This window comes from Rhamphochromis sp. 'chilingali', assembly GCF_963969265.1.
Source record: "Rhamphochromis sp. 'chilingali' genome assembly, chromosome: 5".
Classification (NCBI taxonomy): domain Eukaryota; kingdom Metazoa; phylum Chordata; class Actinopteri; order Cichliformes; family Cichlidae; genus Rhamphochromis; species Rhamphochromis sp. 'chilingali'.
Window position 1 is genome coordinate 26,160,689 of NC_137932.1, and position 25,851 is coordinate 26,186,539.

Below are 25,851 nucleotides of genomic sequence, written 5' to 3' on the forward strand. Positions count from 1 at the left end.
CTTTTTTATGCACACACAAATTTTTTTACACATGCAAATCTTTTTTAGGCACACACATTTTTTTTTTACACATACAAATCCTGATTTACAAGTACAAAATATTTATGACCACATTTTGAGCCCATACCTGTGCTACTGCAAGTGTAACTACTGCCCCTCCCCCCTCTGCTCAGCGCAAAGCACAAGGCTGGCATGCAGAGTGAAGCGGAAAAAAAGTGCGAGAGAGAGAGGGTGAAAGAAAAAAAACAAACAAAAGGAGCCAGCTCACGTAGTTCACATCAAAGAGTCGGCTCTAAGAGCCATTTCGTTCGCACCGACACATCACTACCATCTTTCTAGCTGCTGAAGATAGGCTAGCTCTGAAAGTGAAGGACTTTCAGTTAAGTTTATTCGGAAGGTGAGGAGGACAGGCAGCGGCTAATGGAGAAAGAGGATGACGGCTTAACAGGTAAATAGTTATTTGTGTAGTTTGTATATCAGTTTGTTGAAGAGTGCAGAGAAAAATGGTGAACATTAGCTGGACTGTTAGCTGTGCAGCTAGCTAGGTCCCATTAGATTTTGTAGTTTGTAGTTTTAACTTCACCTGAAGCAAAGTTTCACTCAGTTTTAGTTCTCCTCTCAGCTAAGGGTATATGAAAATATAGAAAATAAAAACGGATGGACTGTGTGAGCTGTAAAATAAAGTCATGGGTTTATTTCTCTCTAGCGCTCTATTAGCTGCCTGTCCAAAAATAGATGCATAATATATTTGGATAAAATTGGGACAAAATGATCACCACTACCACATGCAGCATGAAGGACATAATTTCATTGTATCAGTGAATAAATGCGTTATATATTTTGCATTGTCCTGTGTACTGTCTATTATACTGTGGCTCATTGGATAAGCACTCAGTTAAAATGTGACAGAAGACACTCACTAAACTTAGTTTAGTTAACTTAAACTATAACAATTAAATAAATTAACACCTTCAAATGTAAAAACTAGACTATAAAGAACAGTAAAATTAGCGATAAACAATAAACAGAAAAAAGGAAAAATGTGTAATTTTTGTTAATTTGGGTTTAATATTTAAGTTCAGTCAGTAAAGAATTTAAATAAAATATAAGAAGTAAAAATACCCCCCCCCCCCCCAAAAAAATGCATTAAAGGTAAAAGGAAAAAAACTCCAATGAGCAAAAAATGTAAATATTATCCAATAAAATTAAACCTGAGAAGTAAAATTAATTAAAGGGAAGGAGAACAAAAGTTAAAGTTTCACTTTTTTATTTTAAGTTAAGACTGAAAGAAAGTATAATTAAACCTATTTAAAATATAGATATTATTTTAAAAAAAACCACACATTAAATATGCTTAACCTAATAAAACTATGTTTCTAATAACATTTCTACATTCTACATTCATGCAGTTAGTCAGCCCATCAGTTTTTGGAATGTGGACTTCCTGAAATATTTGCCCCTATCTTTTAGGACTGAGTCGAGCCGAGTGGTTTTCCACGCAGGCTAAAGTGGCGGTGGCGGTGGCTTTAATAAGAAACCGCCCCCCGGGTATGAGTGGCAGGCAGTACGCCGAGGCTCTGGGCTGCAGGCTGAGGAGTCAGGATGAAGGCTGGAAGAAGAAAGCAGAGGAGCTGCAGCGGGAGGTGCTGAGGCTGCGGCAGGAAGCACTGATCGCCACAGCGACATGTGCCTCAAAGAGCAGCACGCAGGTGGCAGGTAGGCCTTCCTCCAGAGTCAGCTCACTGAAGTCAGAGTGGCTTATTAGTATAATTAATAAAGAGTTTTTAATTTGAATTAAATCCTGTAGAAATGCTGCTTATTTACAGAGTCTACTTCTAAAACTCTATATGGCACATTTATATGCGCTCTCCTTCTTTCCACACTTACTGCCCATCATTCCTCTTTTATGTGGGAGACCTGTAGCTGCCTGCTGGTTCTCGCCAGGCGCCATGACAGGCTTAAATGATGATATCATTCATTTCCCATACCTGAATGAATCCTGGTTCCCAGCAGAGGCTCCATCTTTTTGTCATTTAACAGACTGTTGCATATAAAAACAAACAGAGCTATAAATAGAGCCACCTTTATGAAACCTTTTGTTTCAAGGAAAACGTTTGTCCTCCTAAATCTAAACCTCAAGGGCCGTAGGGAGACATTTAGGGCTACCGAGGTGCATCTGCTGTCAGGGTTACGAGGTAAGACGGCTGTAATTCTGAGATCAGAAGCCCACTGATCTGTTTTTAGAGACCTTTAAAACAACAAAGCATTAGGGTTCATCTCAAGGTCAAAAATGAAGTTTTACCTCTGAGAAACTCTTAAACGTACACTTTAAGTAAATACATATTTATACGAAATTAGACTATCAGTCTGGCCCCTAATGCTTCTTCATTAGATACTATAAATGCCACACCATTAACGATAATGTTCTAAAAGTATTTAAAACAGTTTCCCTCTTTAAAAAAAATGAGGTGTTTAGAGGTGTGAGCTCTCGATGTTTTTGAGTGTGAAGAAGAGCGCAGGCTGAAACATAAACTCCAGTTTATGAGATGTCGGCACCTTGTAACTTCCAAGGTCGACAGTAAAATTCGGCTGAAGGCAGCTCAGTGACAGCTTGTCCTGACGACGGGGATCATATTGGAAATAAGTGACTGTGATTATCTTCTTTATGGCATAATTACATGATTATTATACTATTTATATTAAACCAAGCCATACATATGCTGCCAGTATTGCCCCGCCCACAGGCCGCGATGGCCTCTTGCCCCAAAACCGCTTTATTGATGAGAGTCTCCTGACCTTCATTCGCCTTTTAACTTAAAGCATTCAGAATTCAGATGTTAAAATACCAAATTAACGCAAACACACACACAAACCCATTGAGGCAGCAGGAAACGAACATGCTGTGCGCTCGATTCATTCTTCTGTGTAATTCTTTTTGCAGACAGCAGCAGGATGGATGACCCTTCCCAGGATTTGTTTGGTCCAGGAAGAGTGGAGTTCAGCGAAGAACATCAGCAAGACTTTGACTCAGAGACTCCCGAGCTCTTCCTGCATAAAGCCAAGCCTGCCGCCGCTTCCCCTCCACCGCTGTTTCCCTGCAGTCACCGTGATGAAGCCACGCTGCATCCTCATGTGCAGTTCATGCAGTCGCTGTGTGCCCTGCACCGAGTGGATGGGAACAGCAGAGGAGTGGAAGCTCTGTGGTTCGGGTGTGATGGAGACGTGGGGTCAGTACTCGCTGACACCGTGTGCCAGCTCCTTGACTCTGTGGCGGCCGCCTGCAGGGATTCTTCCACGCTGGAATCACACAACCTCCTCCTGAAGGCCTGCCAGATCGCTGCCCAAGCGATGGACCTCTACTGCTCCCAGCAGCTGCCGTCGGCTGAGCTTGTAAAACGTGTGGAAGAGCCACTGAGGGAGCTGAGCAGGATGCTGCTGCACAGTGATTGGCCCAACGGGGTGAGTACAGGAAAACCTTCCCCGAGGTTAGAGCTGTACAGTTACAGGTTTAAGCTTCTCAGTGCGGGCTGCAGAGGGTTTGCTCTGTTTGAGTCTCCATAATTTACACAGTCGCTTTGTTTACAGAAGCTTTGAGCTATTTTACAGTTTTTGTTTAGTCTGCAATGATCTGCAGATTCAAAGAGATTTTTTCTTTACATTCTTTTGCTGTCTCACCAAACCTTTCCCAACTTCCTGGATTTAGTTTTTGGGTGTGTTTGTTTTCATTAACTTGTTGCCTGATGGACATGTCCTCATCGTTTTCTGTTTAGTTTCCGCCTCAAGACAGCCTGTGTGAATGTGTGTGTGAATGGGTGAATGTAGTGTAAAGCGCTTTGGGGTCCTTAGGGACTATGTAAAGCACTATACAAATACAGGCCATTTACCATTTGCAGGCCATTTACAACAAACGCTCCCAGTTCAGGGCTCGCAAAATCGCTAGCCCGACGTCCCGGGGCTAGTGATATTTCCAGTCGGGCTACCAAAATCTATCTCAGCCCTGCCCGTCGGGCTATCATAGGAAGTAAACTTTCTTTCGCAAATGTAGCTGAGTAATTAGCTGAGTCCTCATCAAAGAACAGTGCTCTTTAATGAATGCAGCACATAACTTTACATCGTAGAGGTAACAGGGAGACATATCGAGTTATCAGATAGCCGTCTTAACTATATTCTAACTCTACAATTTCCCGACTGCACTTTCCTCTTATTTCACGACACCACCCTCTAGTGGTGCAATATGGTATAGTCAGACAGGACACAACATCACTCACTAGCTTACTCTTCAAACGTGACACGTGAAATCTCCCGCAGCAAGCTTAAACGTGCTAGAGGTTGACTGCGCAGAGAATTTAAAAAAAAATCTCTGGCATGTGTAAAGACAGATGGATTTACGCAGGTATTTTAGTTCTGCTGAGCCAAAAAAGACAGGTCAGGATGAAGAAGGGACAGGCAAAGAAAGACCTACCACAAAGCGGAAAAGTTATCATAAATCAGATTACGAGGCAAAAAGAAAGCGCAGTTTTTTGGATTCATGGACAAAAGAATTTCTGTGGCTGGAATATGACAAGGTAAATAACATGATGTTCTGCCGGGTGTGTCGTGAGTTTCCCTCTATTGCTGAGTCGACAAGCGCCTTTGTTACTGGGACCAGTAATTTTAGGAAAGACCCCATCAGAACTCATGAGAAATCTCTGCATCACAAGAAATGCATTGGTGCTCAGTCTGCAGCATCTGTCCCAGAACAAACACCAATTGCAAAAACCATACTAAAAATAAACCAAGCACAACAAGAAGTCCTGAAAAAGCTGTTTAGAACTGCGTACTATGTTGCAAAGAGTGAACTACCACTGGCAAAATTTAGCAGTCTTTGCAAACTTCAGAAAGCAAATGGCCTAGATCTTGGTTCCACTTACCTCAATGACCATGCTTGCAGAGAGTTTATTGGAGCAATAGCACAAACTTCAAGAGACCAGATTGAAAAGGAAATTCAAGAAAGCAGGTTCTTATCCATTCTTGCAGATGGCAGTACAGACACTGGTATAATAGAACAGGAGTTGGTTCACGTCAGGTATGTGAGGGATAATGGTGACATAGCCACATACATGATCAAATGTCAGCCAGTCAAGAGTGCAAATGCTGCAGGTATTTTAGAGGCTATTGATGAAGCAGTGAACACCATGGGTATCAGAGAGGACACATGGAAAAAGAAAGTAGTGTGTGCAAATTTTGATGGTGCTGCAGTGATGATGGGTGAGAAAACAGGAGTAGCTGGGAGACTGAAACAGAGGATACCCCACATCATAACAATCCACTGTGTGGCACACAAACTAGAGCTAGCCGTGCTGGATAGCGTGAAAGTCTGTGAGTACCTGGTGAAATTTGAAGATACACTGAAAACCATCTTTAAGATGTACTACTATTCCCCAAAGAAGCGAAGAGAGCTGACAGAAATAAGTGAACTGCTAAATGAGAGGCTGGCACATTTCAGTGGGCTGAAGAGCACACGGTGGCTTCCAAGCCGGCTGAGATGTCTAAAGGCTGTGGAAAAAAATTACACTCCCACTGTTGTTCATATGGAGAACATGGCAGAAGGAAGTGATGTCAAAGCCGAGGATGCAGCCAAGGCTAAGGGGGTGGTGCAGGAGATGAAGACTGAGAAATTTGTTCGCTTCCTGCATTTCATGTTGGACTACAGTACCATCTTATCCAAGTGCTCTACTGATTTTCAGCATGATAACCTAAACATCACACGAACAAATCAGTTAGTTGAGAGCACAACATCACGCTTACTCAGCCTAAAAACAAAACCAGGAGAATATCAGAAAACCTTGGACACAAAGTTCACAGCGAACCAGGATGGTAGCATTTGCTACTGTGGAACTCGGCTAACAAAAAGTCAGCGACCTGCTAGAAGAGGTGAGGGAACAGACAAAGACACCTTTGGTGCAGAGATCCAGAAGATTATTGACAACACAGTCAAGTACATGGACAACAGATTTAAAAATCTCCACGAAAAGCCTCTCTCTTGTTTCAAGGTTTTTGACCCTTCCACTCTTCCCTACCCCAGAGAAGAACTAGCAAATTATGGGGATGAAGAGGTGGATTATCTTGTCACACATTTTGCCTGTTTGCTAGATGCAGAAGAGAAAGAGAAAATTCCACAAGAATGGATGGATCTAAAAGTGTGGCTTGCAGAACGCCGGGGTCGCAAAGTAGATTGCTTGTACAGAGATCTCCTCTCTGAGAATCCAGAACATCTCTCTCATATCTTGTTGCTGGTGAAATTAATGCTGACACTTAGTCCATCGACAGCCATCTGTGAGAGAGGATTTTCTTGCATGAACCGAGTGAAGACAACACATCGTACCTCTCTACACCCTAAAACACTGAATGACTGCATGCAACTCTCCATTAATGGGGAAACAGTTGAATCTTTTTGCCCTGACAAGTCGATTCGTTTCTGGATGTTTTCTGGAAAAGGTTCAAGACACCTGGATCATAAAACCCCGACAAGAACAAAGAGCAGTGAAATGGAGGGCAATGCACAGGAAGAGAAAGCTGATGAAGGAGATGCTATGCCCTCAACGTCGAGTGGCATTTTCTCATCCGAGACTTCAGTGGAAATTTCAGATTCAGGATCTGACACAGACTAATTCATGTTCTACACAGTTCTAACAAGTTCACAGAAAATTCTGTTTAATTAGAACCAGATATTTGAGTTGATTGTAATGTTTACACAGTTGTTGTAATTTGTGTTTTAACAATTTTTTGATTGATGTTTTGTTTCCTTTACAATATTATACAATAAAAATAATCTTTTTTTATTCGGGCTACTCAAATTTATTTCGGGCTACCAAAAACTAAAGAGTGCCTGCCCGAAGGGCTACCAGGGATTTTAAAATTTTGCGAGCCCTGCAGTTTGTAGACCAGTTGGACTGTTGTGTGTTGAGCCATTGCTGGCTTTCAGTATGCCAGTCAGTTATGACTGGAGCCAGTCGTATCCTCTTTTCAGCGGTGGTAATCGTGGGTAGTTTGGCTTCAGCCCAGTGCTGTGAGTGTGTATCGTGGGGAGTTTCTTTGTTTCATGCAGCAGAGATCTGCAGAGTAACTGGCAGACAGAGAAGCACAGAAGAATGAATGATGGTGAAAGTCACAGAAAAAAACAGTGTCTTTGTTTGGAGACGTTCAAGGGCACCACTGATGTCCTAAACTAAAGTCAGCCTCACACTTCTTTTATGACAACATAGACAAAGTATGTGAAGATTTTCAGAGTTTGGACACCAACATGGAGAAAAGACTACAGCCCCCAAAATGTGCTTACTGTAATCATGTCTCATCGATGTGTTTTTGCACTGCAGTTTTTCTTTTGTGATCTTTTCTGTTTGGGTATTTTGTGTGAAACGTGCTCAAAGGCTCATGCTAACGGTTTCATTCACACAGGGATCATCTCCTTTGTCTTTGTGTCTGTCTTTATTTAATTTTTGGGGGGTTTGTGTGAAAATATGTGTCGATTCAGCTGAATGTAGCAGCAACGGAGAGCTCAGAGGCAAATGTAAAAAATGATCATTAGCCCAGTGAACCACCAACAACCACAGAGTGTGATTAGGGGTGAAAGAGACGCGTCGCTGGGGTGGATTTAAAAGCCGGCTCTGCAAACAGCACAACTGTTTTCAGTCTCTCCAGTTTTTCTTTTGATCAATTACTCTGTAAAAAACAGAAAAAAGAAAGAAAAGACTCAGTTACAAAGATATAAAACAGAGGAGCAACTCTGAGGCTCTCAGAGAGGCTGCGAGTGGCTGTAGCAATGCAGATATTTGTTGTGCAGAGAGTTAACATGTTGCTGTCTTTGTTTTCATCCTCATGAAACTGGAGATTTTTCTTTTTTCCACATGAATTCTGAACAGTGTTTGTTCGATGTTGCTCTGCCGTAAGTGTACACAGTTCGACATAACCGGTGGCCCGATGTCCAGTTTACGGGACACTAAACCTGGATGCACTACAGTCGACATCAAAACCTTCACATGTAAAAAAATTATATTTCCTCCAACCAAGATGAAGAGAAACATCCAGCCACCACTGCTTTGTGTTATACAGCAAAATAAATGAAAAGCTAAAGCTCTCTGTATGCAGATGAAGTTTTATTTCTCCAGTCTCTCAATTCCTCATATTTCTTGTAAACTTTGCTGCAGGCCAACAGCAGCTGTCCTCCTTCTTTCTAATAGAAGTGCCTGTAGCCAACAGGGGTGACTGAAAGCTGCAGTTGGTCAGTTATTTGCAGATGTTTATAGATTAATAATAGAAGACTGATAGGATGTGTAGTGGGGGTCACAGGTCAGGTGTATTTTCATTACTGAAAATCCTCGGCTTGGTTTGGATGAGGAACTATGAATTAAAGTGTGAGTAACACTGAAGTGCTGCCAGTCAAATCCACTTGATTGATTTATAATCAGTAACTGTGAACACATACTGTAAAACAGCTGCTGTATGTGCTTACAGCAGTTTGCTGATCTGCAGCATTCAGTTGCCACATTGGATTAGACATCCCATCTCAGATTCACCCTGAGGTCAAACTGTGCAAAACAGCAAAAGACCCAAGAGCTCCATCTGAGACTCTACCGGCCTCAGTCAGCCTGTGGGAGGTTAAAGTTCACGAAAAAGACTGAACAAGTACGGCCTGGTTGGAATGGCAGCCATATCTTTGCTCTAAGCTTCCTGGAGCCATTTAAAAGAAATGCAAATGAAGGGACAATAATATGAAAATAATAAAAACTGTTAATACATCAAACAGATGTAGAGAAAGAGAGAGCATTACAGCATATCTAACCAGCATGTCTGAAGATCCAGAGAAGTCATGTGATTGTAAATGATTTACATTTACAATTTTATTCTGCGCTTTATTTTATATATTTATATATTTTACTAATAATCACAATAATGCAGAGTGAATTCAAACTGAGCAACATCAGCCGGAAGAACAGGGTTTAACTACGACACCAGCAGCAGCGCTTGATCATTTTAAAAGTATGTGATATATGCAGTGTTGGGTAAGTTACTTTAAATTAGTAACTTAGTTACATTACTAGTTACTTCTATCAAAAGTAACTCAGTTACTTCAAGTTACTCGTTACTTTCAGAGTAACTAGTTACTAGGGAAAGTAACTTTGGTTTTACTCAGAATTCTCTTGTTAATGTGTTGCTTCCGTAACCCAGCAAGATTGCCAGTCTTCTAGCTTGCTTACTTGCCACAAGTGCACTGTGCCACCAACCAATAGAAAGGAAAAGATAATGTGCACATTCCCACGAGAGAAATCCCATGCCTGATTCTATCCTAGCCTGCTTTTTACATCCAACACAAAAACTGCAGTCGTGGTGCTTTCAATTGTACTCAGAACTCGGAAATTCTGCCTTCTGAATAGGAAGATGTAGGTAACACCAGACTGCAGATGAGCTGCATACAGGGCTGGACTGGGACAAGAAAATCGTCCCGGGCATTTTGACTAGAGACTGGCCCACCATTATAGGAAAAATCATAAAGCCTTTGAATGAAAACAAACACTGTTGTGACAGTGATGTACACTGTTCTGATGGTATATATGCATCAATCTATCAATTGTTTGTTGTAAGATTCAGATAATTATTTTTTAAAAGTGAGACATTTTAAATGAGAATAAAAAAGTATTTCCTTGTGCCCCCCTTTCCCTTTTAATGCCCTACATGGACCCCTGGCAACACTTTGCTAGACCCGCCCCTGCACAGTTACCAGCTGTCAGCTACTTAGAAAAGGATCCTGGTGTTATTTGTCTCTCAGAAACAGTTCATAACTTCCCTTCAACTCATTCATGTTAACTAAAAGGTAAACCTGTTTCTCCATCACAGCTCTGATGATTCAGTAAGGACATCTCCTGGTTTCATCTTCATGTTTCCCTCTCACCAGATAACCAAACAGACATCATGACCAGCAGGTTTACAGCTGTGGCTCCAGCAAACATCAGCTGATACTAGAAATTAATATTAAATAAATTCTAACAACAGCTGATCAAGCTTAAAAGTGCTGCTGTTGTTTAGCGCGACATCGGCTGGTTTCCTCTTTCTGGCGCAAAGTGGGCGATAAATAAACAAGAGAGCCGATCAGCTGATCATTGATCAGTTTCATGACTGAAGTAGAAACAGGAGAGGGAGGGGCAGAGAATGAGAGAAGAAGAGGCAGCTGTGCAGCAAAGACACAGAATAAATACAGCTTTGTGCCTTTTTCATTCTAGCTGAAGTCCGGGACAAACTGTGTTCCTTTTCACCTCAATACGAAACGCGTAATTCTGAATACCAGACGATTCCGTTTTTTACGGGACGGTTGGCAACTCTAATAATTAACTTTATGAACAAAATAAAGTTCAACATCAGTAACATAGCACCACCCAGCTGTATAGAAACTCCGTCATGCTAGCTAGCACGCAGTACGAAAAAGTCAGCATAACGAAAATAAACTCCACCTAAACTTGGTTCATATCTGACCCAGATGGACTGCAGGTTATAACTTCTTACCTGAAGTTCAGTTCACCTGACACTCTCGGACCAGCGGCCACTTCGGGTCTCTCCTCTTGCCTCCCTTTTCCCTCATCCACCTGCTGGCCTCCACCACTTGCTAATGTTATTGAATCTGTGGAAGCTCCGCGATAGCCACCACACGAAGTAACGAGTAACGAGCCTATCTAAATCCCAGTAACGAGTAACGCGTTCCCAGTTTTGGCATAATAACTAGTTACCGTGCTCGTTACCACAATAATAACGTAGTTACTGTAACGCGTTACTTAATAACGCGTTAGTCCCAACACTGGATATATGTAATGGGCACATTTGATCTGTTTAAGCTACACTCGCATTAAAAGAAATTTAGCCTGGAGAGCCTCAAAATTGTAATTCGTATTTATCATTGCTGTTAGTGATTCTTTACAATCTATGAATGTAAACCTGTATAGCCACTACACAAAAAAACATAAACATCAAAAATCAGTAGTTGCACTGAAAGTAGTTGCAGCGACCAACAGGCCATCTGGAGGTTGAGCATTTAACACCTTTGCCTGGCAAACTGTCTCCAAACAATCACTGTCTGAATCGGACTGACTGCAGTCACTCTGAGACATTGGTAAAGGTTTGCAAATAACTGCCGTCTGATGTAGAAATGTAGAGAGTTTGCCAAGAAACTGCAACTACTCAGGGTCAGCCTGCACTGACGAGTACAGCTTATCTCTTTGCATTGGGGGACTGAACTGGCCATATTTCTGTATAAAAGCAAGGCTGCTGAGCTCCTGTTGATTTGCAGCTAGGAGGCTGTCACTCACAGCATGGCCAAGCTGGTGACCACCATGAGGAGGAGGTGCCAGGTAGGGCTGCTCGATTATGGCAAAAATGATAATCACGATTATTTTCACTGAAATTGAGATCTCGATTATTTGACGATATTTATTTAACCCTTTAAGACCTACCATAGAACCAAGTCCGCCAGAGCTTATATTATTTTTTTTACATGCTGTAGTGCCATTTGTGGGAGCATTTCAAGTTGCTATACATCAATACAACTGTTATAGCCCATATTTTAATAATATGTATGTATTAAGTCCATAGTAACTACATTAATTCCAAAAAATTGCAATAAACTACAAAAATTGAAAATCATTTTTTTGTTTTTTTTTTACATATATTTCTACTTGGAGAAATTTAAGAGGTTTATCCCTCAAAACTTTAAATACAAAAAAGTTGCAAAAAAATAGTTTACAACAACAGGAAATTTATTTTGAGCGTCTTCATAGTTTTATTTTGGAGATACAGCAATTTTTATATGCTGCAGGACAAACGAAAAACAATCCTATGATGCAAATTTGCAAAGAAAACAGCATGTGCATCAAAATAAACTATTTCCAGCAGTGCAATTCGAGTTCTAAGCATCAGAGAAACTATTCAGAAAAGTCAAACCTGACTTATTAAGAACACCAGTATAGGCTTTTAAGGCCTACAAGTAAAAAACTACATTTTCCGCGAAAATGACGTCACTTCCAGTTTCGGGCAGGAAATGGCGGACATGCGTGAGTTAGCGGTGACGTCTGTTTCAATGTGGGAAGTGTTAGGAACAGCTGATCGGATCGGTAAAGCGTGTTTCTGGAGTATTATGTTTTTGTTGCTGCAAGCGCTTTTTATGCAATATTTGCAAAGCTTTATGTGGAAGGAAATCGTGACCGAGGACAAGCTGATGGCATAAGATGTAAGTACAACTCCTCTGGTTTCATATGCAAAAAAAATTATTGCGCTAGCTTACATGGTTCAGGTTCTACAGGGATTTAAAAATAGTTACACAAAACAGAGCGTGCTGCTCTGACCGGCTTTAAAGGGTTAAAAATAACAATGTATTGAATAATGACTTTAAAAAAATAATATAAAACAGTGTGCAAATACTGATAACAGTGCAAATGTTTGCAATATAAAAAATAAATGAAAAATGTAAACATCTATGTTTAGTGAACTTTGCAGTGTTGCTCTGTGGTGCAGCTACCACACCATAGCAAAGTTTACACACTATGTCTACTTGATCCACATCTGACTCCGCGAACCCATAATGTTTCCACACCACTGAAGTTTTTTGGGTTTTTTTACCTCTTTTCAACCAACGGCAGTCACTCTCCTCTCCAAATAACTTCTGCTTAGCTTTCCGAGCTTCCCTCGGGTCCTCCTAATTGTTGTGACGGGTGTTCGAAATGCAGAGAGGTGCGCTCGATTTGCCACACGGAGCAGCGCGAGAGTAAAGCATGAGGGAGGGGCTCATAATCGGCTCAGTCATTTTTAATGATCGTTGAAAGCCCAGCTCGTAATGGTGATTAAAATTTGATTAATTGAGCAGCCCTAGTGCCAGGCGTTTGTGGCTGTGTGCGGTTCTTCCACATACTACTGATCCCCCTGTTTGCTAAATCAATAAATTGCTAAATTGCCATTATGTGTCGCTTCTTGACCTTTCAGTCATCCAATCCAACAAGCCCAACCAAACAAAAGTCAACAGCAGAAAAAGCTGTTTGGCACTGAGGGGGAAGATTGAACAAGTTTTTCAAAAAAAAGTACAAATTTCCTTATTTTCTTATGCTGAGATTATATATTTTTGGGTGTTTTCAGTCTTTAAAATAGAACAGTCTGGAGAAAACCGGAAAGCTGGAGTAAAATTGGTTCGTTCGTACAATATAATATTTATATTGTACGAACGTGATAATTATGTATATTGTAATAACGTGATATTATGTTGTTCAAACGTGAAAAGTATATTGTACAAACATGATAGTATATTGTACAAACAGGAAAAGTATCTTGTTAGAACAATAAACCTTTCACGTTATAACGTGATACACTTGTATTTTTCTTTTGCCTGGGTGGCTGCTCTACGCTTCCGTAGATTTGTGATTTTTCACTGATTTATCACATTTAATGACCGTACTAGCAGAACCAGAACCAGAACCAGATTGCATGCAGTGGCCTGTTATTTTTTATGTTTTATCACCATCTTCATGGAGCAAAAGTCACTTTGAAAACGATGTGGTCCCTGTCTTTGAAGCGCCCATTTCACAGGGGGCGAGATTCAAAGTTTATTGCATACGGTTCCAGTAACTTCTCCTCCAACAGTTTTCCTCAGTGTGACTCCAACTCAGAGCAAAAATCCTCTTTGATGGTTCGATTTGACCAATCAGTGATGCATGTGCAATCACTGTTTCTGATGTGCTCCCTCCTCTTTCAGTCTGGGGTTTGATTTTTTTTTTTGCAGAATGAAGCAGCGCTCAGCACAGAGGTGTAAAGTTTCTCCTCTGAGTCAGACATGGTTGTACACAGGCAGAGAAATAGCTTTTAAAATGTGATCGTTCTTCTGTAGGTGATGCAGTTCACTGAGCTCAGCTGGGCCCGTTCTTAAAATGCAGCAGCTCCAGGCTGTGGTGCACTCTGGTGCACTGATGCTGCCGAGCCTGGAGAAACTGGTTTTTCTACCTCTTCTGTTATCGATGCGCTCTGGTGTGGTGGATGAACTATAGAACAAAACAGCAGCTTTGGGACGAAGCCTTTGCATGTCAATTCAGAGCTGTTGGCACTGAAACATCCCAGATAATGCGCACTGCTAACAGTAATACTGTAAAAACATTTTACAGAGTGTTTAACTCATTAAAGCATTAAAAAGCAGCAGCAGATGATGATTTCTGGAATAACTAGTGCTGTGCAAAAGTTTAGAGCCATCCCTTTAAATTTATCTGGGAAAATGGGAAATGGGTTTAAAGATTTTGTAAAGCTCTGAGCAGCTCTCTGTCAGCTCTGTGAGGATCTTCAGGAATCGTTCTCCAATCAAAACTCTTCTTTGGATGCTTCTACGTTTTGTTCTGTTCTCTGTCAGGATGATCTCATGCTGCTTCAGAAATGCTGAGGTCCAGGCTCTGGGAGGCCCATCCATGACTGATATATAAGGTATATGTTATTATAACTGTTTGAATATTTAAAAATCATGCACATCCTTTGTTTTGACTGGGGATGGCACAGGTTTTGTAGTTTTCTGCTCTCCTCTTGTTTCCAGTGTTTGCTTTGGTCTGATGAATGAAATGTTGCATTCTCCAAGTTAAGAGTTCGCAGTCTGTCGGTGTTAACAGAAAATAGGGTAATGAAACTTTTCAGCACGACGTTTTCATGAAGTCTGAGCTCTTCGACCTCGTGGTTGGCAGTTGGAGAGGCAGATGCTGTCTGTTTACATGTTTCCTGTCACTCCTGATTAACCTGTAACACGACCGGACTGGAATACGGCTCATCATTAGCTCATCACTGATAAACACAGCTGCTCTGTCATATCAAATGCAAGCATACAAAAACCCCTTTAGCTTGATTTTCCTGGCAGGAGGAGTGTGGACCTGGCTACAGAAACCAGGTGTAACGGCCTTCATTGTTGAGCATGTGAAGCGTTTTCACTTGTTAAAATGGAAAACACACTGAACCCTGCTGTGTCACATGTTTTATGCCATCCAAACATTCACTTATTTTTAGGTTTTTAAATACTCAGAGGTCCCACTTATTCTACGTATTTGTTATTAAGTAGTTTGCAGAGGAGCACCTTATGAACCGTCTTATTAAATAATTAAGAGCGCTTATATCTGAAGCAAAATGTGGTCATTCACTGCTCTATCTTTAAACGCGGGGCTCTGGGGTCTCCAGCACACTAAGCATTTTCATTGTGCAGCTGATAGCCTTCTCTCAGCTTCCATTAAAAATTTGCATTCTTTGTAACTTCTTGGGTCAGGACGTTGGAAAGGACTTTGAGGATAGCCGTTTAATGAACTCTTTCTGTTTCTGACGAACACGCCATCGCTCTGCCAGTCAAACTGATTGTCACAGACAGTTCGTATATATCAGAGGAGGTCAGAGATGAAGGGCAGGGGTAATTATAATACTGGAAACGGCTCCTGACATGATCGAGGAGGAAAAAACGGCAGCTGGGACACGACTGTAAAGCTTTCTGACACCAGACTAATCTATTAAACACGCCGTTCAAGAACAATTTCATATCTGTGAGCAGACGAGATTGTCTGGCAAAGTTCGTGGAGCTTTGAGTAGATTTCAGTGTCTCCCTTTAACTGACAGAGATGAGGGAGAACACTATCGTGCATTATTACGACCTCCCTGCCTATTAAAACTGTTGAAATCATTTAATAAACAACATCAGTCTTGATCCAGTTTATCGTGAGATGTTTTATACACAAGCAGTCGCTCTGTTTCTGTCAGGAACTTTCGTTTAATTGCAAACACAATTGAACACAAAATAATAAAACTTACTTTTAAATAAATGATTAATCTGCTTGTGATTACCTCATGCAATTGCTTTAAAAAAGAGAGGACTTAAATGTTATATCTTTCAGGATTTTAAACTCAAAGTATTCCTTGTCTTGCCCGGAGTTCTTCTTCGTTTTGCAAATACATAAACCAAATGTGCGGAAATTATAGGTTATATAAAGCGAATAATTTTGGATCTGCTTCCCCACCATAATTTATCTGAAATTAAAAAACCTAGGTGTGATTCACAGTCTCAGCTTTAATTTTAGGTTTAAAAACTCAAGCGCTTACAGACATTTTTATACCCAATTTCCTCTTATCGAGGACTAACATGTAGCTGGGCAAATTGTCATAATCATTGTTAAAATGCTAATTTGTAATACGCTGTGGAGAGTCTTTTGCATGCGGCTCAGTCTGACCCTTCAGTCATTTGTGATGGTTTGTCAGGATTTATTGTAGCTGTTTTTAGTCTTCGTTTGTTTGTGGGTCGAAATGCTGATAAAATCAGATTAATGAGCAACATAGTCGTACCTCAACCTTCAAAGATTTCTGGATCGACTTTGCTGATTATTTTGGGTCATTTTTGGTCTAATTCATTGTTCCTGAAAGGTTTGGTGTGAGTTAAGGCGGGCCTTGGTATTTTATTATTCTAATATACATCAGCATACAAAAGTAATGAATGAATTATTGAACCATTACTTTGTAGGGACTTATCTAAAATTTTAAAGTGAAATTTTATACATGAAATTTCGTTTTTAAAGGGATCCAATCAAACAGTCCAGCACTTTAAGAACAAAAGCATTCAGAGAATTAGTACAGCCCTTCCCCTTTAGGGTAAGGGCTGTACTAACACTTACACTAACTTGTATTAGCACTTTGTTTTTATGATGACGTTAGCCTGTTATTGTGTCACTGTCATGCTGAATTGAAAAAATAAAAAGCGTGTTGGACAGCTGTCTTCGTGCCTGTTCATATGATGTATTACTCTATGTGGTTTCTAGACATTTTTTTTCCCGAGGTGAACTTTGGGCACTAATAATGAAGGTGAAGGTTAGCTTAGCAAACCTAGGTACTTATGTCCCCAAAGATCAGGTGTGTTGTTGGGAAGCTTGAAGATGTTTTTACTGATTTTGACATTTGTTGTGACCTTGACCTGATTTTCACTAAAATTAAATCAGCTCAAATGGTTATTGGTATCTGCCATCACACAAAATTTTAAAATTATATCTCTCAAACTATGTTTGTCTGTCCGTCTGGCTGTTAGCAGTCTAGCGTCAAACAGAACTGATTGACACGAAGCTAACATGACGACCTTCTGGGAGAAACCCATCCAACTTACCTGAAACCTCCATATTTTCAGTCTTCTCTCTGTGGTAGACTTTGCTATCTTGATAGGTTGAGAGGATCCTGTGATCAGCCACCACTACTGTTCTCTCCTGTAGCGACATCAAGAATTTTTTTTATATTTCAGATTAAGTTATTTGGCTCTCATGCCTGTTTCACTTGCACAGAGAGCCACAGTCTTGACTCTTTGCATGTTTATTTGATGAAGAAATGTAAAAGAATTGCCCAAACTTGTTTGAAATGTGCTGTTACAATACATTCAAGGCCCTGAGAAAGACGAGGTTCCATATCCTAAACCCTTTCTCCAATTTGTGTGTGAATGGCATCAAATAAAACAAATGTGCACTTGAATATGCTTCGGTCCAGAGTTCACTCCTTCCACACATCAGTGAGCATCGGGCTGACTGTGTTGCTGGCTCACTGATTATCTTTGGACCACTTTTGGTGGGTATTTCATCACTGGTCCTTGCTGTTGTCGAGATGCTCTGTCTCAGTCATTCAACCATCACAATCTGTGACTTTCTAAAGTCTCAGATCCATTTTCTTTCCATCAGTGAATCAACACCAAGAACTGACTGTTCCCCCGTTGCCCTCATGTATCCCACCCGTTGGCAGTGCCACTGTAACAAGATAATCAGTGTTATTCTCCTCACCTGTCAGTGTGTTTGGTGCTGTGGCTGACAGTTGCATGTTGTAATATTTAACTTGTTTATCTCATCTTGCTGTGTGGACATATTCACTCATGCCATCTGTTGGGTCTGTCTAGCACAGGCCCACCGCACACCATCCAGCACAAGTCTTATCAAAATCGACGCTCTAACTCTTCTTTATGTGATGACTTTTTTTCCCCACAAAACAAGAGGTGGTCTGTATACATGAATCAGAGGTCCTGGAAATTAGGTTTTGGAGATGGAAGGCGAGGTTCAGGTGCAGTTTAACACGAGTCCTCTCGCAGTTTTTCTTTGTTGGGGGACAGCTATAAAACAACTGATCATCCAGGATGGAGTGATTTATTCTTTAATCTTTTGTTTTTCTTATTATGACTTGAAATGTTGAATTGAGTGACTCATAAGAAATAGGTTTTAAAAAGTTAAAAACACCATAAAGTGACTTTAATCACTGCTTTTTAAAAACTTTGTATTCCTAGAAATATAGAGTAGTGCAGGGGTCGGCAACCCAGGGCACGCGTGCCACAGCTGGACTGGCCATCGGCCCACCGGGCATTGTGATGGTGATTTTTCATTTTTATGGGCCGATTGTTTTTTGTTTGTTTGTTTTGTAACGATATAAACAATGAAAGGTGGTGGACTGGCCGGATGCTGGTCGATGTGTAAAAATAACTCAGTTGTTTGGTGGTGGCTATGGCGGAGCTTCCACAGAGGCCAGCAGGTGGATGACGGAAAGGGGAGGCAGAAGGAGGAGAGAACTGAACTTCAGGTAAGAAGTTATGACCTGCAGTCTATCTGGGTCAGATTTAAACCAAGTTTAGTTTATTTTCGTTGTGCTGACTTTTTACAGTCAGTTACAATAACTCTTACTGTGTACTAGCTAGCATGACGGAGTTTCTATACAGCTGTTCGGTTGCTATGATGTTACTGATAGTGAACTTTATTTTATTCATAAGGTTAGTTAATAGAGTTGCCAACCGTCCTGTAAAAACCGGAATCGTCCCGTATTCAGAGAAAATATTACGCGTTTCGTACTGAGCTGAGAAGGAACACAGTTTGTCCCGTACTTCAGCTAGAATTAAAAAAGACACAAAGCAGGAGTTTTTTAATCATGAAACTGATCAATGATCAGCTGATCGCCTTTTCTCTCTTGTTTATTTATCGCCCACTTTGCGCCAGAAAGAGGAAACCAGCAGATGTCGCGTTAAATAACAGCAGCACGTTTAAGCTTGATCAGCTGTTGTTAGAATTTATTTAATATTAATTTCTAGTATCAGCCGATGTTTGCTGGAGCCACAGCTGTAAAGCTGCTGGTCATGATATCGGTTTGGATATGTGGTGAGCTGAACAGGTAAAGGACAAACAGGTTTACCTTTTAGGTGAAATGAATGAGTTGAAGGGAAGTTATGAACTGTTTCTGAGAGACAAATAACACCAGGATCATTTTCTACGTAGCTGAAAACTGGTAACTGTGCAGGGGTGGGTCTAGCAAAGTTTTGCCAGGGGGGCAGGTAGAGCATTAACAGGGAATGGGAGGCACAAAGAAATACTTTTCTTTCTTATTCTCATTTAACCCTTTAAGACCTACCATAGAACCAAGTCTGCCAGAGTTATCTTTATATTTGTACATGCTGTAGTGCCATTTTTGGGAGTATTTCAAGTTGCTATACATCAATATAACTGTTATAGCCCAGATTTTGATAATATGTATGCATTAACTCTATAATAACTACATAAATTGCAAAAAAGTGCAATAAACTACAAAAAATAGTTGTTGTTTTTTTGTTTTTTACATATATTTCTAGTTAGAGAAATTTAAGTTTTGTTCCTCAAAACTGTAAACATTAAGGTTGCACAAAATAGTTTCTAACAACAGGAAATTTATTTTGAGTGTCTTCATAGTTTTAGTTTTGAGATACACAAATTTTTATATACTGCTGGAAAAATGAAAATAAATAGTGCAATTTGAGTTCTAAGCATCCCAGAAACTATTCAGAAAAGTATGAAGTCAAACATGACTTTTAAAAACACCAGTACAGGCTTATAAGGCCCCGAAGGTACAAAACTACATTTTCCACGAAAATGACGTCAGTTCCAGTTTTGGCCAGGTAATGGTGGACACGCGACAGTTCGCGCTGACGTCTATTCCAACATAGGAAGTGTTATAAACAGGTGATCGGATCGGCAAAGCGTGTTTCTGGAATATTATGGTTTTGTTGCTTCAAGCGCTTTTTATGCTGTTTTTGCAAAGCTATATGTAGAAGGAAACCGTGACTTAGGACAAGTTGATGGAATAAGATGTAAGTACAAATTATTGTGCTAGCTTACGTGGTTCCGGTTCTACAGGGATTTAAAAAATAGTTACAGAAAATGGAGCGTGCCCGCTCCGACCGGTTTTAAAGGTTTAAAATGTCTAGCTTTTAATAAATAATTATCTGAATCTTACAACAAGTTTTTATCTGATGTAAAATGTATACATATACCAACAAGACAGTGTACATCACTGTCACAACAGCATTTGTTTTCATTGAAACGCTTTATGGCCTTTCCTATAATACCTGGTAGGTCCGTCTCTAGTCAAAGTGCCGGGCCAATTTTTTTTCCCAGTCCACCCCCGGGCATGACACACAGTGAATTAATCTGAGATGGTGCATTAGAAAATAAATGACCTGGCCAGTGGTGCACATCGCAAATTAACTCGCATAGACACATTAGTTGTGCCACTTCTTAATGACGGTATCTTAGCTAACAACCCCAACTACCAGATTAAACTTGTAATTGGCTAAAAATAACTTAGCCTACCGGTGAGAGGGACGTTGCTTGCTGGCAGTTTTTTCAAGCAATGTTGAACGTTCCATATTCAGACACTTCAAAAGCTTCAGGAGCATCAGCACCACCTAAATACACGGATACATCCGGATACTCGAGTCAGAATTCACAATGGGTTTTTGGGACTTTCTTGTGTATGGACCAATGTTTTCTTTTCTGATCAAACCAGAAAGCTTTAATGAGCAGCTGGATTTGTGTTGCATTAACTGGCTGGACACAGAGGACATCGAAATGCAGCTGATTGAACTGAAAAGCTCGACTCTGTGGGGGTCAAAGTTTGCAGAACTACGAACGCTGGAATCCACAGCTGTGCGTGTTCATGGAGCTTTTCACCTGCTGGACATCACTACCTGACAAGTTTAACTGTCTTCAGAACATTGCAGAGGCCTTATTGACAGTATTTGGCTCTACATATCTGTGTGAGCAGATTTTCTCTCACATGAAGAGTGTCTTCAGGTCTGAACGCTGGACACTCGGAGACCTGTGTCTCTGAGTGGGAGACCAGAGATCACATTGACATGTGTGTCTCTGTATTAACAAACATGCCATATTGGCCCAGTTTACTTTTCTTATCATTGTTGTGAGGAGGCCATAAATAGCATTTGTATTTTCTGTTGTACAGTTCATTTGCTGTTATGGATAAAAAGTCTTTTTTTTGTTTCAAAATAGTTGATAACTATTCGCTGATAGCTGCCAACATCTGCGCACAAATATAATTCTATAAAGTGGTCCTATATAGTGTGTAACTGTTCATATAGAGCGTTATTAAATTTATTGCTAATGCAATCATATGGCACACTGACTTCTGAGGACATTTTAGATGGCACTCTTCTAAGGAAGCAGCTAAATTATCTGTTATGTAGTGACAGTCAGCGTTGTCAGAATCACAGCAAAGATCGTCGCTACAGCTCAATGCTGAATGTCAGTAATGTCAGTTTTAATAAAAACTATTAACTAAAGTTTAGTTACAGATAATAAGTGCTAAACTGGCAGTTATGAAGTGTCACCTTACAGATCTGCTCATATTCAGGTCATTTGCTTCATGTTTTTACACAGATTATTTTTGTTGTTGCTGCTGTTTATGCAACTAGTTTTTAAATAGATTAGATACCCCAGTTCACCCTTCAATAACACTCGAAAGGTCCAGTTTTATTTATGTCTGTCTCCTATATCCCAACGGGGAGCTGGCTCCAAAGAAGAGAGGCCTGAAATGTTCTGCCTCCCATTCTACTTTTAAATACTTGAGGAACAACAAGTAAGCCTGCAGTCTGAGAGCAAACAGCTCTGCTCGGTTACTATGAGGTCTTCAAGGTATGATGGGGCCTGATTATTCAAGACTTCGACTTTGGAAAGGGTTTTCAACATCACTGTGAGACAGGGCGTTTATAATTTTAACATTCTTCTAAAAGTTGGGATCTTCTGACAAACCTACCTCGTATTCATTCACATGCTCCAGACTTCTTGGATAAGTTGCTACAGGTTGTGCATGCCTGTGTTTTAGCACTTAACCCCTTTGTGCTCATTAACTTGATCACTTCTATCAGCTACAGTCTTCATTAGATGCATTTCAGCATTTTGTTGAGCCACTCAGTCATTTTGTAGTCGTGCAGAAAGGAATAACAAGAGATTTCACTGTTTGGTGTTACTAAATTTGAAAACGGAGACCCATGTGACAGCTTTAGACAGTTTTATACCATCATTGTTTGGCCTTTTTCTGAAACCCTGGCTGTGTATTCAAACAGTGAAAACAGCTGAGTAAGAGTCCTCTGCAAGTTTCAGCAAACTGCTTACAGCCTCAGTTTACAGCTGCAGTTTATTCGGTGGTAGGTCCTGCCTTCAGAGCTGCTCAGGTCCTCACGGTGAGCTCTTATTTCTGCCTGCATTTCTCAGACACACCTGGACGAGCTGTTGTGTGCCAAGACGAATGCGATTGGACAAGATGAAGAGCTCACAGGGTGAAATTGCCAGCTCCAGATCCCCAAGCGGCTTCGTTCAAATGTCACTCTCCCTCTGTGCTGAACTGCAGACATATTTCATGCAGTAACCTTTCAGAGGGTGAACAGTTTGGTGTCTGTCTGACTTCTTATAACTCCACCGCTGCCTCATCTTACCCATGTCATCCTTTTGTCTGCTGGACGAACTTTTATTACCTTCTCGTACCCTGGATCCAGCCAGTGTTTAAACTCGCCTTCATATCACACCATTAATTTTTCTGACGGTGCTGCCTTTCACTCTTACAGTGCCTTCACATATGCAGACAAATCAGGAAGCTAGGCTTAAAAAAATAGGCCTCTTGCACAGGTTTGTACTCTGTAACATCATTTTTCCAAAGGCATACAAAATAAATGCATTTTTAAAGGATGTGCAGGTAACGCATGAAAGACATGAAATAAGAAGATGTTGCAGTAAATTTAAGGGGGGAAAAAAAACTTCCAACGATCAAACCAAAGACTGTGAGTAATCCTCAGTCTGTCTCACAGCTGAACAGAAGGAGAATAACAAACCTTTACAAAGAGTGTGTCATACTGGTTGAAAGGCAAAAAATTTTCCAGCAGCAGAAAGGAGATGCAGGCTGGCTTTTTGTCTCTTTCATATAAATAAATAAAGATTTACACCTCTCTGCTGGGCTTCAAACTGCCAGGTCAGTCGTAGGTTAACTGGACGTGGTCCCTGCTCAAAATTGAAGTTTTAATGAAGTCTGAGAGTTGGGTATTTCACCCCCTGGTTGCTGTTTTTGGAGCTGCCAGGCGGAACTACATCAGAGGACAGTTTGGATGTGTCGGCTGTAAAATGGCTGACAGTGTGTTTTGGGATCAGTATACTTTTAATATTCTAGTCAAAAAACCTCTTGTGTGCTCCATTAAAACTATTAAAAACACGTCAGTGAGCTGCACTGCTACCCTGAAGAGTCCTGCTGCCACAAATACTCAAGAAAGCACCAAACACGCCACTGAAAATAGTCCTAAACAAATGCACTGTTTTTGTATGTTTGATGGGTGCAACATCACCTAGCTGCCTGGTTAAAGTAAAGACCCCTTTTTTAAAGATGGTGTTGGAGGTGTGTCACCGAGTGAGGACTTGGTGATCTGCTGGTTTCATATGGGTTCAAAATGTGGTCATAAATATTTTGTACTTGTAAATCGGTTTTGTACTTGTAAATCACGATTTGTATGTGTAAAAAAGATTTGTGCGTGCATAAAAAAGATTTGTGTGTGGACTTAGCCAAAAAAACCCTGCAAGTTACAAGTACGAATTTTGACCCCATTTTTCTTCCTTTCATCTGATTGGTCAATGTCATGTCAATCACAAATGTAACAATCCAACCAGAGAACAGATGGGTTTGGCTGTCGCTTTTTTGAACTGCAGGTCTTTGAAGGGAATAAATGCCCTTTTACATGCCAACCCAGCATTTTCCTTAATCACCACGAAGGAAAACAGTCTGTGGTTGTCCGAGTTTGGTGATTTTTGTGTCACAGATTTACGTGTTTAATATCCGGTTGTTCAGTCTGACGTCACTAGCCGTGTCTGGGTCTAAACTCCGCTGCAGGTCCATATATCAAACGATCACTATGGCATTACTGAGAGTTGAAAAACTGTCTAAAGTCTTTCATCTTTAATAAAATGATCAGCGTTCTGCTCTACCAGGTGTAACAATTGAGTTTAACATCCAGGCATCCATGAAAACCGAATTTATGACATTTAACGGAGTTAGAAGTTAGCAGGGAGTTAGCTCGCTAGCTTCTATCTAAATACAATATAGCATGTCCTGACTGCGGGGTTTTGGAAACAAATTAAAACGTACAGCTCTGTTATCACTTCCAGCATAAATGAAGACAGAAAACTAAACAGCAGTGACGTTTGTAGGGTTACTGAAGTTGGGCTAGCTGGTATATAATGATGTGCTACGTGACCGCTAGCGACACAGCTATGTTAGCATAATATAAACAAGCTAACCTTTTTTCCACTCGATAAAAGTTAACGTGAGTGTTCTCGGTGGTCAGAAACAAATGTAATCGCATGGCAGGATGCTGTAAAAGGACCAAACTTCAGCCAGGAGAACAACTGAGATAATCCATCCACAATACGAGGTTAGTCATTCATATACTGCTGCATGGGCTGGGCTGTAGTTACATCCTAGGGTTTTAAAAACTGAGCTTAAATAAATGATTAGTGGTAATAAAAGCCGAGGGAGGTCAACAGGGATCACTGACTGTTTTAGGAGCTTTTTGAGATCAAATAGAAGAAAATACAAAACATTAAACATGTTAACAACACAAAAGCCATATTAAACGCAGACTACTTTAGACCCGGAAGTAGGATTCGTCGCGTCATCACTGAACAACCGGATAGGGACTTCCACAGCCTTTTCAACAGCGCTGCGGACCGCGGGGTGGGGGCGGGCAGTGTTTTGGAAATGACAGTCTTCATTACAAAGCTTTCTTCGTTATGAATTAGCATAGATGTTTTTATTTAACATTTGAAGAACTAGCAAAAAAACCAGAAACTCTTGTAGAGGACATAAAGTCAGAGATAGAAACGACAAGGAGCAGGTGCATCTAGTACAGGTAGAGCTGCTGCAAAAACCCACAGAGCCCAGCAGCCAGCGCAACAAATTCTGGATCCTTTGCTTTTAGTTAGCAGTTAGCATTAGCAGCACATCCTGCGTCCGATGTGAAAGGACTTTTATGCTGCGCACTGTGACTCACAGCAGTGGTCCCGGGTCAGCCCTAACTTTGTGTTAAACTAATCTTAAAGTAATAATAATATTTCTAACCACTGATATACCACAACTTTATCCTTTCAACAGTTAGGGGACCTAGCTGCTATCGGATATTTATATAGAGATCCTCCAGCTTCAAACTGTATTACCCTTCAAGGACCTGCAGTTCAAAAAAAGCGCCCCTCCGACAGCCAAACCCATCTGTTCTCTGATTGGATTGTTACATTTGTGATTGACATGACATTGACCAATCAGATAAAAGGAAGAAAAATAGTGTCAAAATTCGTACTTGTAACTTTCAGGGTTTTTTTTGGCTAAGTCCACACACAAATCTTTTTTACGCACGCGCAAATTATTTTTTACACACACAAATCTTTGTTACACACACACAAATTCTTTTTACACATACGAAACTGATTTACAAGGAAACTGATTTACAAGTACAAAATATTTATGACCACATTT

General features: G+C 40.5%; 1 protein-coding gene across 2 annotated transcripts in view; it reads left to right on the plus strand.

The window, feature by feature from the left end:
* Nucleotides 1-299: 299 nt before the first annotated feature.
* Nucleotides 300-25,851, plus strand: part of mei4 (meiosis-specific, MEI4 homolog) — an 80,343-nt gene continuing 54,791 nt past the window's right edge. For both annotated transcript variants that reach the window (XM_080883774.1, XM_080883775.1), the window contains exons 1-3: nt 300-448; nt 1,471-1,716; nt 2,942-3,459. In XM_080883774.1, coding sequence (XP_080739900.1) covers nt 421-448; nt 1,471-1,716; nt 2,942-3,459 — 792 coding nt within the window. In that variant the 5' untranslated portion in view covers nt 300-420. The remainder of the gene's footprint in view (nt 449-1,470; nt 1,717-2,941; nt 3,460-25,851) is intronic.